General features: G+C 53.4%; 1 protein-coding gene across 13 annotated transcripts in view; it reads right to left on the reverse strand.

Annotated features, from left to right (window-relative positions):
• Positions 1–10,034: 10,034 nt before the first annotated feature.
• NCOR2 (nuclear receptor corepressor 2) overlaps positions 10,035–14,675 on the reverse strand; it is a 227,097-nt gene continuing 222,456 nt past the window's right edge. For 9 of the 13 annotated variants that reach the window (XM_066199392.1, XM_066199388.1, XM_066199391.1 and 6 more), the window contains 3 exons: positions 14,147–14,374; positions 12,338–12,517; positions 10,035–12,208 (listed from right to left, as the gene is read on the reverse strand). In XM_066199392.1, coding sequence (XP_066055489.1) covers positions 12,033–12,208; positions 12,338–12,517; positions 14,147–14,374 — 584 coding nt within the window. In that variant the 3' untranslated portion in view covers positions 10,035–12,032. The remainder of the gene's footprint in view (positions 12,209–12,337; positions 12,518–14,146; positions 14,375–14,675) is intronic. The other 4 variants (XM_066199399.1, XM_066199394.1, XM_066199398.1 and 1 more) reach the window with 2 other exon arrangements.

Raw genomic sequence — 14,675 nt, forward strand, 5'->3', positions numbered from 1 at the left:
TGAGCTAACCCCTAAGCTAGTGGCTTTTACTGTGCTAGTTGGATGTTGTAAATTTAAGCAGATGATGCTTGGTATTAGTTTTGCTCCTGGGATATTTCAGAGAGTAATTGCACGTATCTCTGAGGGATTACAAGGTGCTGAAGTTATAATGGATGGACTTTGAATTTAAACTAGATGCCTTTAGGAACAGAAGGAAAGGTTTAGGCTGGTTTTACAGACAGCAAGAATGCCGAATATAAAATGCCAAAAGCCTCACCTAAAAGAATTTGCTGATTATGGGCAGCTACAAATTAAATAATAATAAAACTCCACATGGCTGGGATCCCTATTCCACTCAACAAAGCAGAGCTGTAAGGAAACAATAGATGCCTTCATCAAATTTCATTCCACAGCTATTTACGGTTAACAAACAGTGGAAAGATTTGCCAGAGAAAGAGCCTTACCTGATCCTGGAGCAGTAAAAACGTCCCCCTGCTGCCAAACCATCAGTTGAAAGTGCAAGACCTTAGGCTGGGTCTCTGCTCTCCATCAGCAGATGGCATTGTCACAGCCTGGGCCTGGCAGAAGTGTCTTCCTAAATTCTAGGCAGTGCCAAGCAGCTGGAGGTTATGTTGTCCTCAAAAATGTCATTAATCTCTTGGAATGTGAAGGATTCACCAGAGGCATGCCTGGAATGATGGCCACCTATAGGAACTGTCTCCTCAGGCCCAGGACACTGAACTGTCACTTAATCCATCTCTGTGGGGAGACTGCAATGGGAGACTGTCACAGCAGATACATCTCTGTCCCTCGAGCTGAGCCTGTGGCTTCACAACTGTCTCCCCCATAAACCATTCCAGGATGACCCAATCCACCTGGGATGTTGTAGATGCAGCTCTGCAACCTCCTCGTGTCCTGTGTCGCAGGTTCAGTGCCTCAGGGGGCACCTTGGCTTCAGCAGTTGAGCCCCCAGGGTGGCTGCATGGGGCCTCTGGATGCTTGGCATGGTGTCGGGACGGTGACTTCCAAGGCTGGCCCTGCCAGCTGCCCTCGGCCATGGGATGTAGATCCAGTGCTGGTTTCCATCCCATTGCTTGTGGGAGCAATTCCCACTGCAGATGCAGCCCCTGTAAAACTCCCCAGCTTGGCAGGAACGTGGCTTGGCCACCACACTGCCCTTCCCCAGCTCTGTTTCCAAATCCCCTGGTCTGGTGACACTGGAGAGGTGCAAGGACCTGCCCCATGGCCATGCATCTTCTGCCAAAGCACTGAGTCTCCTTCTCCTGGCAACAAGCCCAGTCACAGCAGGGAAATTAATGCAGGAATGGCTTGTTCTCAAGTAGGATAAAGGGTCCTGGAATTGCTTTTTTGGGGTGTAAGAAGGGAGTTTTATGAGCTCTATTTTCTGCTTCTAATAATGATATTGGATCTAAACAGTTCCACGCCTTGCCTTGGTGTCCACAACAGATGGGGAGTTCACATCTATGAGGATGAAAATGCTCATCCCTGCCAAGCCTTTGATTCTCATCGTATCCTTCCTACCCTACAAACAGGCGGACAGCACATTTCTAGCACAAAAATATCCTCCTCTCCAGCTAACCACCTCCAGATTCCCTTCCCGAGCCTGTTCTGAGCCTGGTGATTAGACACTTCTATATACATAAACATTCAGATCATCTCCCCAAGGTTCTTCCTGTCTCACAAGCAAACCCTGAGACCAGCAGCTATTTGCAGCTTCTTGAAATACAAACGGGCTCCTTCCAAGTTGACTGCTGTTGTTGGGGCTCTCCGTGCACCTCCCCAGGGCCCCTGGCTGCACCCTCCCATCACAGGACACTGAAATGCCCACCACCTCCTTCTCTGGAGAACAAACTGCTCCAAACGGTTGGTCTCCATCGCGTGGCTGCTGCTGATGGTGCCAAGGGGCTGCGTAGACCGGGAAACACTTTGGACTGGGATGCAGCATGGAAGTGCCTGGGCATAAATAAGGCACACTTGCAAAGGGAGGTTGCAAAACCACGCCAAGACCCACACAAAGCAGCGGAGGAACGAACAAGAGACGCACACGCGCGTGCAAGCTGCTTTCTCTTTGATGGAGGTTTTGTAGAAACATTACCTTCCCCCGGGGCTTTGCAGTGAAATAACCTGATTATTCATGAACCAGCCAGAATCATCAATCCCTCATTTATCATCTTCAACATAAATAATAAGGGCAAGAGAGGAACACACCAGCAATAAACTAGTTATAGATGTAGTGTTGAAATCTGCCCGTATCCTTTAAATATGCCCCACTCACTGATAACAAAGAGGGATCCAGCCGACTCCTCGCCTGATTCCTGAGCGTTGGATTACAAAGGACACGAGCCAACGCTCAGCTTCATGCGAGTGAAAGTCCATTTGGCGCTTGCGTGGGCGGCCAGCTAGGAAATGGCAGCAAATTTAAAAAAACCCCACATTTGTCTTGCTGACAAATGCCTCCGGGAAATAAAAGCCTTTGTATTCTTCTTTGACCTCTTCCACTCGCAGATGGGTTTTGCTGTGCTTCCGACAGCGAGGGGGTTTTTTTTAGCGCCTGCACTTCCAGGATATTCATTTTATCTGCTGACGAGCACGGCTCGGAGAGGCCACGATGCACTTCATATTACAGGCCTGTTGTGGCCAAGTAGGATTGCCTTAGCTGGGGTTTTAACTTCAAGTCCAGCTGCTAATGAGGCATTTTGGGATGGCAGCGTCTCTTGGAGCACCCGTAGCTGGTTGAGCACCGGCTTTACCCCGAGATACACGCTGACCCAGAGGAGAGAGCACCCAGAGCCACGCAGGTCCCTCAGTATCTGGGAGAGGAGCTGAGCGTCCTTCCAGCTCTAGTCTGAGCCTGTTTTCCAAGTGGACTGAAGGTGGAGTGGAGCAGTCTTTGAGGCTCAGGGTGCTTTGCTAAGCAGAGCTCTGCTCTGCCTCCAGGTCTGCCCTGAACTCTGCAGATGGGGCCCTTTCTAGTCCCTCGGGACTTGTTCTGGCAGCACCAGCCCCGTGAGTGAGCCTGGCCGTGGCTGAGCCACTCTGTTAATGAGCCACGTGTTCCAAAGGCCTCCAGGCTTGGCACCGGCCAGCAGGGACCCTCTGGAGCCCGGCTCTGCTCACGGGCAGCCCAGCTCAGCACTTTCTGGGAAGGTTTCCTTTGCCCTCCCCCTGCCGCTCACTTCCCTCCTCCAAGGGTCTCTCCTCTGTGTGCACTCTGAAAGAAATGGGGAGGGAAATCACAGTGTGTTTAAACACTGCCTAATAGTGAGAAAAACCATCTGGAGAGCAGCCTTGCCCTTCACAGAGAGTCCTCCACCTCCACACCTCCCAACGGCGAACAGATCCGGAAGGAACCCATCAGCTCAGCACGGGGACCAACTCTCCCTGTGGGTGCCACTGGCTTGGGGACAGCAGCCGCTGACCAGGGCACAGCAGGTACCCGAGAGCCCTGGAGAAGTGGGTGTCCGGCTAAAGCCACACTCACTGCGGGGAGATTTTACAGAGTCAGGGAAGCTCAGCAAGGGGTGACGCCTCGTCCGTGCCTGCGCCTCCCATGCTGGCCCATCTCCCCCATTCCCCCAGGAAACGGGCACAGGAGAAACCTGCTTCATTCCAGCCTATTTCCACAGAGGTTCTTCCAGCCAACATTAACACACTCTGCTTTACTTTCCAGCATGGCCCAGGGCAGAAAACAACATCTGAACCTAATAAAAAGGCTGCCCTCCCCCTCAAAGAGACCCAAGAGCAGCCTCTGCTATTTGGTTTCTCCTTCACCAGTGGATGGAGGAGGCAGCTCCAGCTCAGGGGTTCTGGCTGGCCTGAAGGGAAGCAGGATGTTCTGGCAGCCCATGGAGACTGGTAGCTTAAAAATTAGTCCAGTGGGATGGAGTTAGATGGGTTTCAGTGCTAAGGAGACAGTTGTGACTTCTCACTGGGGTATAAGGACTTGTTCTTCCCTTGAGCAGCATGGCGCTTTTTTCCAGTTCCAAAACCCTGAAAGCTGGAGATGGCTCTAAGCCAAGGCTCAGGATTAACATCCCCATGGGGGAAAAGCTCTGCTTTGGTCCAACTGGAATGCAGATCCGGACCTGGCACCCATCTTTAGGCACAGACCAACCAGGTTCCTCGTGTCTGACCTCTGGCAGCTGCTTCGCTTTCTGGAAAGGGCTCAGGACGAAACAGCAGCAGAAAATACTCCTGGGTCCCGAGCAGAGCTGGATCAGCATTTCACAGCTGAAGGCCGGACTTTAGCAAACAAACACCCGAGTCAGTGGAGTGCAAACCTCTTCAGAAACCCTGTTTCACTGGAGCTGACTGGGGGCCCATCAGGCCACAGCTGATGAGAGCTGCGCAGAGCAGTTCGAGGAACACGTTGAATTAGGATGGAGTGTCTTCAACAGCAGCCTCCTGGACGGTGCTGCTCGGTTATTTCCTCTTCATGGAACCTTCCCTTCCTCCTGTGCCACTGGAGGCAGGAGAGGAACCCCCAGAAGCTCCTGGTGCTGCCCCTCTCCCACAGGCACATTTTCCACAAATTCTGACCTGCTGCAGCCTTATGGAACAACTGCCCATAGGTCAGAGCTCAGAACAACCCCCCACCAGGGCTCCTGCTGGCTCCGTGAGTCTCCTCAGCATCTGCTCAGGAGCACTGGGGCTGCCACGGCAATTAATAATGACTAATCCAGATGCACCATCGTTAGCATGGCCACTGTGGTCAGCAGCTCTTCTGCCCTGACTTACCTCAGCAAATACTGCAACGGTTTTCTCCAAGCTGAACATGCATTTAGTCATCAAAGAGATTGCAAATGACTAATAAATATGAAAAGAAGTTGGGGAGCAGCAAAAATTTCTGGACCAAGATCAGTCTTTACTGACAACTGCTGCTTTTCCTAAGCAAAAGTACCCTGCAGAGTTTAAAACAGCATCCGACTTCAAAGCAGACAGCTCTCCAGATGGAGCTTACCACCCCTGCAACACCCTGTGTTTCGTCAGGTTCCGTGCACTTCCAGAGGGACAGCGGGATTCTTTCCAAAGAAGGGAAACACGGCGGCCCCTTCGAACCCAGGGGCTCGGAGCAATGTGTGACCCACACACTCCCCCACGATGCTGGTGGTGAAACTGATCTCTGGGCTGGCCTCCCGAGCACCACGGGCAGCCCTCTCTGCCTGCTCTCCTTTTACAAGGGCCAGCAAGAGGAGAGCCTCACCTGTCAGCTGTGTCTGCAGCCGAGACGAATGCGGCCCGTCCTCGGTGGGGTCCGGACACCCTCCCGTACTGGAAAGCAGGATCCAGAAAGTGCTGTGTTTGCAGCACAAGGATCTCACCTTTCAACTCTCTTTTTCAGCAGATTTGCAGTTCAGGGCGTGCAGGCAGATGCTGTGGATTTCACAGGGGTGGCTCTGGTCACCCTAGGGCCACAGGGGAAGGGACCTGCGGCCCAATGTCCCGTGTGCTGGTGGCTGCCCAGGCTTCACCTCCCCAGCCCTCCCTGCATCCCTGTTCGGGGATTTCTCCGCAGCTGGAGAACTGCGTGCCCACGGATTTCATTTCAGGAGTACTTCTGCAAAGCTGGCTGGTTGTTCTGTTGGTTTGTTTGCTTGTGCTGCAGGCCCCCAGCCCCTCTGAGCACTTGCCCTTCAGTAACGCCAACACCAATCTCGGCTCACTCCAGATACAACTGCTCCAACCTCCTGTCGGTGGCCAGTGATTTATTACCACTCCGCTGCCTGGAGCCCTGACAAATCCTTTTTGGTAATTGCAGGAGGCCAAAAAATGAGAGGATAAATAAACCTGACAATTAATTCAGCTGTTACTCACACATGCACGTAGTGACACTCATTCCCAAGTTCCTCATGAACCCAATTCTCCCCAGATGACACAGAAGCCAGGCAGAGCTCAGTCAGCCTGGACACCTCTGCCCAACACCCCTCAGGGTCCCAGTGCTGATAAGAGCCAGGCATCCCACCAAAAGCTGCTCTATTTCCCTTCCAAGTTACTCGCCAGCCTACCCCGTCTCATCTCCTGCCAAGATCAGCTCTTTAGCCCTCTGCATCATTATCACAGGGCATATATAATTTCATGGCAAATCACAAGAACTGATGAATGGCTATTTGGATTGCAATTGTCAGGAGAGTATAAAATACTTCCTGCTGTGCAGAGCCCAGGAACAGCCTCTGGTCAAAGGCTCAGCTGGGGGAGTCCCTGCTCTGCTGGGGCCAGTGTGTGAGGGCTGTGGGCCACCATCGTGGGAGGACACAGGGCTGGGTGCTGCCAGCACAGAGGTGTGGTGTTCTGGCGTCATTTGTACCCTCCTTTAAAAAAAAAATCCTGCCCTGCACATTGCTGGGTACCCCAGCTGCATGCCACTCCCCTTCATCACCCACAGGGCACCTGCAGCCCCAGGATGGTGCTGGTGTTCAAGGCAGTGTCCTGGGGTGCACAGCAAGGACAGCCTCCATCTCATGCCCTTTTCTCCCTGCTCTTGTCACTCAACCTGGCCTAGCTTTAAAAAAAAAAAAAATCATCTTCTCATCTTCTTGTTTTCTTTCCAAAAGAAAAAAAAAAAATTCTCCAATCCTGACTAAACACCAATTCATCACCACAAGGTCACAATGCTCCTGCACCTTCTCAGTCTGTCCAGGGCACAGGTATTCAGGGGCATCTTTTATCTTTCCTTTCCCCTCAAAAACTTCTGTCTGTCACTTAAAATACAAGTGAGTGTGGAATGCTGACATGTTTTTATTGCTGGTTTCCAAAGCCATCTGCATTTGTCCCATTCCATTTTCATCTCTTTATGTAAGAGCTTTGCGAGTAGACCTAAAGTTACCCATCATTAAAATCGAAGTGTTGGCCTTGAATTAAGAGTTTTCCCACCTTCTCTTTCTTCAGCATCAGTGTGAATTATTGACTAGGGAGATGGCTGTCAGCCCTTGTCAGCATTTAAACCATGATGTGAGAGGTTGAACAGCCCAGCTCCTGTTTGTACTGGTTATTAACTTACTCTAATTGCCTTCAGAGTGGCAAAAGCCTTTCCATGAAGGTTTTTCAACAAAATCACTGGTCTCAAGAGATCTTTAGACTGATTTTTAAGAGCCAGCAGTATCTGCCTCATGCATTGCCATGGCAGCTGGTTGCTGGAGGAGCACACGGAGACAGGAGGAGGCAGATTTGGTCAGTGGGGGCACATACCTGGAAGGATTTCAGGGAGTGTCTCAGCAATCCAGGTGATCCAGGGTGAATCTCAGCAGCACGGAGAAAGAAACCCTTTGGATATCCCTTGGGCAGACAAACCAGTCAGGCAGTGCTGGCAGAAGGCAGGGAAACACCACAGCTGAAACGCTCATTGCTGTGCTCAGGAGAACATCATTTGTGTAAAATCCATTTCTGAGCCCCGGGAAAGGCAGCAGGAGGCCCTCAAACCACTCAAGAGCCATTCGATGGACTAAATTCCATGGAGTCATCAGCTAGTCCTCGTGCACAGCCATCCCCCTCAGCTCAGTGAGCCCCACTCATCACTCCCCACCTCAACCACCCCCTCCAGCAGTGGGAAGTGCTCCCCAGCCTATGGGATCACTGTGGGAGGAGGATCTGGGGACTCCCAGGTGAAGTTAATCACACGTGGGACTGGTGTCCGAGGTAAAGCAGTTTAGACCCATAAACAGATCCCAGGGCTGCTTAATTAGGCTTCACTTCTTCATTAGGTAGCTGCTCATCCCCAAAATTTCCTACAGCTGTGGGTGAATGAGACCAGGGTCTAGGGGAGCTCGCTGTGCCCTCGGTGCCTGCTGCCACCACCCCTTGGTCCCCTCAACCCACTTTACCTTGGACACCCCATCAGTGCCAGCACAGGGGTCCCTTAACCCCCCAGCCCCCCGCCTGCAGCCACCCCAGCTGCCCCGTGAGCAGCTCGTCCTGCCCAGGCTCACACACACCCACAGGCAGGAGCTGCTTCCTGCTGCCAAAGAAGTTTGGGGTTGGGTTGGTTTGTTTGCTTTTTTTATTATTGAACCAGCACGGCAGCGGTCGCCCACTGTCCCCCACCGCTGGCCGGTGGGCACGCCGAGCACAGTAACAGTGAACAAACCCGTCACCTTTAGCAGAATAAACCCCTCCCCTCTGGAGCAAGCTGTGGAACTATTTACACCTGGTGGTCTCTGCACAGCCCCCCCAGTGTGGTACAAGTCCCTCCACAGCAGCTGTGCGCAGGCTGGGTACACGCAGAGAGGTTTTCCCCTCCCAATACAGTTCAAGAGACAAATTGTCCAGCGATTTGTTTGCGTTTGTACAAGTTACACAGTTGGTAAACGTTAAGTTTAAACTCGGGGGTTTGGAATAGTTTAATGTGAGTTTCTCCTGGATCGCACAACCGCAGACGAGGAGGTGCTGTCAGACCCTGCCGTGAGATTTTGGGGCGCTTGGGGATGCCTCAGTGAGAACGAGGGCCAGAGGGGGAAACACCACAACCTACAGGAGCAGCGGCTCCTCCTTTCCCAAAACCACACTCCCCTGGGTCAACATCTGAGCAGGTGAAGTGGGGCCATCCCTCTGCAGCCGCCCAGGTCCGGGGGGGATCCCCACCAAGCTGCTCTGGGCCTCCTGCCCACACACTGCCAGCTCATTGATTTGACAGGAATTAATTAACCCACAGCAGAAGGACGCTCCGCTTCACCACAGCAAGGGGACTCAGAGCTGCCCCGTGGGAGCTGCTGCTGCTCGAGGGCTCTCTTCAGAGTCCCTCCATCCCTGTCCCTGCTGCTGCCAGCGACAGGCAGCTCCAGGAGGGGCTGCGGTGTGTGTGGGGAGACCCAGCGAGACAGAGAGTGGCAAAACCAAGCAGTGCTGTGGCCAAGCGTGGGGCTGAGCTCCCAACAAGGGGGGCTCCCCAAGAGGAGGATCCCACTGGAGTAAAACCCACCTGGTCCTGGTCTCAGCTGGTCTCCTGCATCCCTGGGCTGCTCTCCCAGCCCACGGCAGGCGGGATGGGGATAAGTGGCACAACCAGGGCCTGAGCTCCTGCACAGAGCTGGGAACATCAGCAATGCTGTGGTGTTCCCCCAGTGAGGAACAAAGCCAAAGGATCCCACTGAGCAAGGGGCTGCTGGAGCCCTGCAGCATCTCGGTGTCACCGGTGTCACCCCAGCACCTTCACAGCACCGTCCCCTCCTGCACAGCCTGCCCTGCCCGGCAGCTGGTGGGGAACATCTGCCCAACCATCCATCCACCAGCACTGCGCCACACACCCCACAAGGGCCGGAACAACCTCACCGATACCTGACAACTCTTCTGCCACGCTCGCGGCACAGCCTCAGGTATCGCTGTGCTTTGGGCTCCTGGCCGGCGCCAGCCCCTCACCTCGCACACATGGAAAACAGTGCCAGGGGAGAACCACGGCTCCGGGGCTGGCACTGAAGGGTGGCACAGGCTCTCCTCTCTCCATCCCACGGCTCTGGCTGCTGCCCATGCTGCTGGTGAATGCTGCCCGTGGCCCTTCCTGATGTCCCAACCCCTGACTGCAGGGCTTGGCACGGGGTGCCCACGTGGTGAGAGACCCGAATGCCACCCCAGCACCTCCACCCCTGTGTGCTGCACTCCAGCTGCTGAGAGGAGCAGCTCCACTGCCCTTTTCTCACCCCTCTGGCCACGTCTCAGCCCTCACTGGATCACTGGCAGGGTCTGTGGTGCCACTCTGCCAGCTCCACAGCCACCAGCGCCTTCCTGGACATCTGGAGACACCAAGCAGCACACAGTATTGCTACTGTGCCAAGTGGGAACTTTATTCTTTTGTTGTGGTTGGGGTTTTTTTCCGCTATTTTCTCTGAATCAGCTAAGGAGGCGCCTTGGAAGATGGGTCAGATTTGGATAAATTTTTTTTTTTCCCAGCAGAATCTGCAACATTTTAATAGCGGTGTTTTTTTTTTTTTTTTTTTTTTTTTTTTTTTTTTTTTTCCCCCAGAGATCAGCTCTGTGAGTTTGTACAGCTCAGAGCCACGGAGACACCAGCAGCAATAACCTGGGAACGCAAAGACTTTCCACATTGCTTGTGCATTGTCTCGGATTTTTTTCTTAAAAAAAAAAGAAAAAAAAAAAAAAGCACAACAGAAAAGACACAAACATTGATGAACATTTAAAAACCTGTACATTGTAAAAAAAACAAAAACAAAAAAAATGAAACCCAACAGGAAAAAAAAAAAAAGAAGAAACAACCAAACAAACCCCAAACAAACAACAAACACCATCATTCTCTTGCTTTGAAATCAGAATCAACCTGGGAACGTTGCAGGGGAAAAGAAAGATCCGTGGGGAAGGTGACGGCGCCTGAGCCCGCGGGGCTGCCGGAGGCGGCGGGGCTGGGCCGGGCTGGGGCTCCTCTAGCGTATAGAATGCAAAGCATTTAATACATTTTATTTTTTTTTTCTTCTTCTTTTTTTTTTTTTTTTTTTTTTTTTTTGCCATTTGTTTTTTTCCCCCCAGAGCGAGAAAGCAGAAGTGAATGAAAAAAAGTCTAATATTTTTGTTCTTTAACCATGTAACTGCAGATATGAGCCAACATCATGGAATGAAAAAAATAATGTAAAGTAGAGCATTCGTGTGTATCACAAAAATACAATAAAAACTTTTTTTTTCCTTTTTTTTTCCCTTTTTTTTTTTTTTTTTTTTTTTTTAAAGTTTCCTGTGAACTCCCTGCCACGCTGGCCTCCTGCCCACTTTGCCCCTGCCCTGGCCAGCTTGGAGGGCTCTGGAGAATCAACGTCTACAACCAGCAAAGGTGTGTGTAACGGGGGGCCCTGCAACCATGGCAAGATTTTTGTTTGGTTTTGTTTTTTTTTTTAAACTAAGTACATACATTCTCCTGACTCCCAAAGATAACTTTGATGGATCAGCGTTACCTTCTTTTTTTTTTTTTTTTTAAACCCTTCCATACAATGGACAAATGCATCAAAGCCTGCATGTAAGAACAGAACCTCTTTTACAGCATGTAATACTGCGTTTTAAGTCCTTCCTTGCGTAAAATATTGACATAATTCACTGAAGGTATCAAAAATATACCCTGTAGACCAATACAATTTACAATTGCCTTTTCTCACCATTCAGAAAACAATGCACTTAAAGCAACCGAGCCCCTCGGCGGGCAGCGTGTGAGCCAGCCCGGGGACATCCCTGCCCGCTCCGAGTGACCCGGGATTGCTTCCATCGAAGGGACCAGGATTTTTTTGTGGGGTTTTTTTTTTTTTTTTCTTTAAGAAACAGCTCGTCACTCCCTCCCCTGCCCGCTCCTCCCAGCCACGTTCGAAGCGTGTCGTCGCGGGGCTGATACGTCTTGTGACACGGGAACGCCGGGCACCCAGCCCGCAGATCAGCCAGGGAACCGACCCCCGGGGCGCTCCGTCCCGTTTCACTTCTCAACCGTTTTCTGGGGTTGGTTTTTTTTGTGGGTATTTTTTTTTTTTTTTTTTTTAATCTTTTCTTTAACCCGCTCAAGGTTTTGCAATTCCGAGGCACATCCCCATGGCCGGGTCCGGGGGAAGCATCCCACCGGCCGCTGCCAACTCCGCAGGAACATCCCGCAGCCCCCGGCTCGGTGCCGGCAGAGCGTCCCAGCGGCCGCTCACGGTCCCTCCTCGAGCGCGGGGGTCACCGCCCAGCACGGCTGCCAAGATCGAAGATGGGTTCCTTGGGTTTTGTCTCGTTAAGGCTTTTTTTTTCTTTTCTTTTCCTTTTCTTTATCAGACCGAAGAGGATGCAGAAATTTCCAGATGTTGAGAAAGAAAAAAAAATATATATATATATAACCCGAACAAAAATTAAAAAAAAAAAAAAAAGAACAACAAAACCGACATCCCCCACCAAATTGGCTGGTTGGGAGGAAAGGGAAAAGAAAACCAAAAATAAGGAAAAGGGAAAAATGAAATAGCTCTGCTCCTGCATCTTCGCTCGTGAGAGCCGGCGGGGCCGGGGTGGTGGGCGCTGGCCCCGGGTGTCCCGCTCGCTCCCCGTGCCCCGAGTTTGGTCGCCGTCTCCCTGCCCCCTGGCTCCTCTCATTCACTGTCCGAAAGGGTTTCGTACTGGGAGCAGAGCAGGGGTTTGGGCTCCTCGTCCCAGGCGTGGTGCTGGCTGCCGGGGGTGCCCTGCGGCAGCGGGGCGGCGGGAGCTGCCGTCACCACCCCGCTGGGGAGCCGCATGGTGAGCGGGTTGTAGGGGAACGGCGTCGAACCTGCACGGGAGGAGGGAGAGGCAGAGAGTCAGCACCGCGGGGCGGCCGTCCCCCCGGTTGCCCTGAGCCTCCCCACGGCCCTGCGGGGGTGGCACGGCCGCTCTGGGGACCCGTCCCCTCCAGCCCTACCTGCGGATGACGGCCTGTCCTCCCAGACGCGGTTGGTGAGCGGGGTCCTGCGGTTGCAGTCCCCCTCCGAGTGCACCGAGGAGACGGAGGGCGGCCGCTCGCCCGAGGACAGACCCGGCGCCGGGGACTTGGCCTTGCGGCTGTTGGGTCTGGCAGCGATCTTTGGCTTCCCCCCTCCTCCTGCAAAGAGAGGCACCCGCTCGTCACCCGGCTCGCTGCGACAGGGCTCAGGGGCTCGGGGAGGGGGTGGCGGGTTCCCAGCGTTTCCCTTTCAGGAGCTTTGCAAGAACGGCTCGGGGCAGGAGGAAAGCTCGCCCCGGGCTGCCGGCAGCACGGCGGGGAATGGCGATGGGGCGGGTGGGACGCAGCCAGAGGGTTCTGCCCCCTCCTGGGCTGCTCCACTCCGTGGGCTGATGCCACCAGCCGTCCCACGGAGGGAGCTGGGGCAGGACAGGCCATGTGGCTTTGGCCATTTCCCTGCAGGATCTGCTCCTGAGCCGGCTCGGGGCTCAGCCCACAAGCGTGGCTCACGAATGGAGCTCCGTGTGCCGCCCCACATGCACACTCCCCGCTCTCACGGTCTACAGGGCCAGGATGGTCTTTCATCCCTCCTAACGGCAGAACCCCCGGGGATGTTTAGCCAGTTTTTAAAAGGTTTGAAGCCAGAAGGGCCTCTGTCGGGCAGGTGAGCCCGGATAAACCAGGGGGAGCTCCCCAAGAGGGAGGGACGGATGGGCTCTGCATCCCACCCGGCCTGCCCAGCAGCAGGCAGCCTCCACCAGGCATGGGGAGGCACGGCTGGAAGAAGCTGCTGGTCTCATGCAGGAGCCAGAAAAGCTTTTCTGCAAAAAGCTTCGGAGCGCCTGGTGTTAGCTGACCCAGAGAGGTGTGAGCTGACCTGGAGGAAGGTGCACGTGTGCACCCAGGATCTACTCCTGAGCCAGGGGCTCTGTGCCTGCATTCCCGAGGGGGACCCCTGGCAGCGGTGCCATGCTCTGTGCAGGGCACTCGCATGAGGCACTTCGCCCTCGTGTGTGGGGGACAAATGCTTCCCCCATCCATCCCTGGTGCCCCTCCTCCCTCCCTTTCCTAACCGGGGATTTGCACAACCACCCTCTCATCTCTGCTCAAGTCTCCCCAAAGCTGTGCAGACCCCACCATGGGGCTCTGCACGCCCCACCAGGGCCCACGGGGCAGCTCACTCCCTGCTCTCCTCTCTAATCATCCCCCAAGCATCACTTTTAGCTCCCTTACAATCTCCCTCTTGTTCCATGTGCTCCCAGATCCCATCCCCTCATCCCAGGTTGGATTCTGCCCTGACACCCCCAGAGACTGGAGTGGGGAGGGAAATGCCACCCTGCCCTGTGTCCTCCACACCAGCCCTTCTCTGCACCTTCCCCTATTCTGGCAGCAGCAATCTCACTGGGGGTTTACAGACAGTTGGGGCTGGCTAATTAAGTTTATGTCTTTGATTTTTTTTTGGGAGGGGGGGTCTTCCACCCCCATAAACTTCTCCATTGTGTAAAAAAAAAAAATACAGGAAAAGGAGATATTAAAAACCAACAAATAGGGAAAGGAGCAAGTCAGTGGTTTAGAGAAAGCAACAGCACCTTTAGAGACTATTAAATTAACATCAAACAGGATTAATCAGCAGATCCACAAAGCTCAAAGCTGGGGGAGGGGGGGAGAAAAGAAAACCAAAATGAACAAAAATGGGGAGGGGGGGGAATAAATCCCCCTGTAAATGGGGAGCTAAAAAGGCTGAGAATTATTAACACAGAGAGAGTGAAGGTGGAGAGGGCTGCAGACCTGGCAAGGAGCGCACGTCCTCGTTTCGTCCATCAGCAGGAGTTATGGGCATAGCAGCGGGCAGGCTTGCACTGGCATTCAGAGAGTTAAAAGCATTGGCACTGAGAGGTGAGCGCTCTTCCCACTGCTCGTCATATTTACCCATTAGGGCTTTCCTAATTATTGCCTCCAACCCCATGTTGGTACTGGAATTCTCTTGGACCGACTGGCTCCTACAACTGATTAGCCCTGGGAGATACGGGAGAGGGAGGAGAGAGGGGACGGGAGATGGGGGGGAGCCAAATGAGAAGAAAGATGGGGGGGACGGGGAAAGGGGGAGAAAGGAGACAAGGGAGAAGGGAAGAAACAAACAGTCAGCACATTCTCGCAAAGCAACAAACTTTGTCATCTTGTTCTTCAAAGCGCTGCGATGCACCCGTCCTCCTCCTCCTCCTCCTCCCGCTCCATCCCGCCCCGGGGCTCGGCGGGGGCTGGCGGTGGGGTGGGACAGATGGGACTCCCTCTGGGCTTTGGGAAGGTTCCCAGGGGG

This window comes from Chamaea fasciata, unplaced genomic scaffold (genome assembly GCF_029207755.1).
Source record: "Chamaea fasciata isolate MVZ Bird 193981 ecotype frontalis unplaced genomic scaffold, bChaFas1.0.hap1 SCAF_18, whole genome shotgun sequence".
In the NCBI taxonomy this organism is placed as follows: domain Eukaryota; kingdom Metazoa; phylum Chordata; class Aves; order Passeriformes; family Sylviidae; genus Chamaea; species Chamaea fasciata.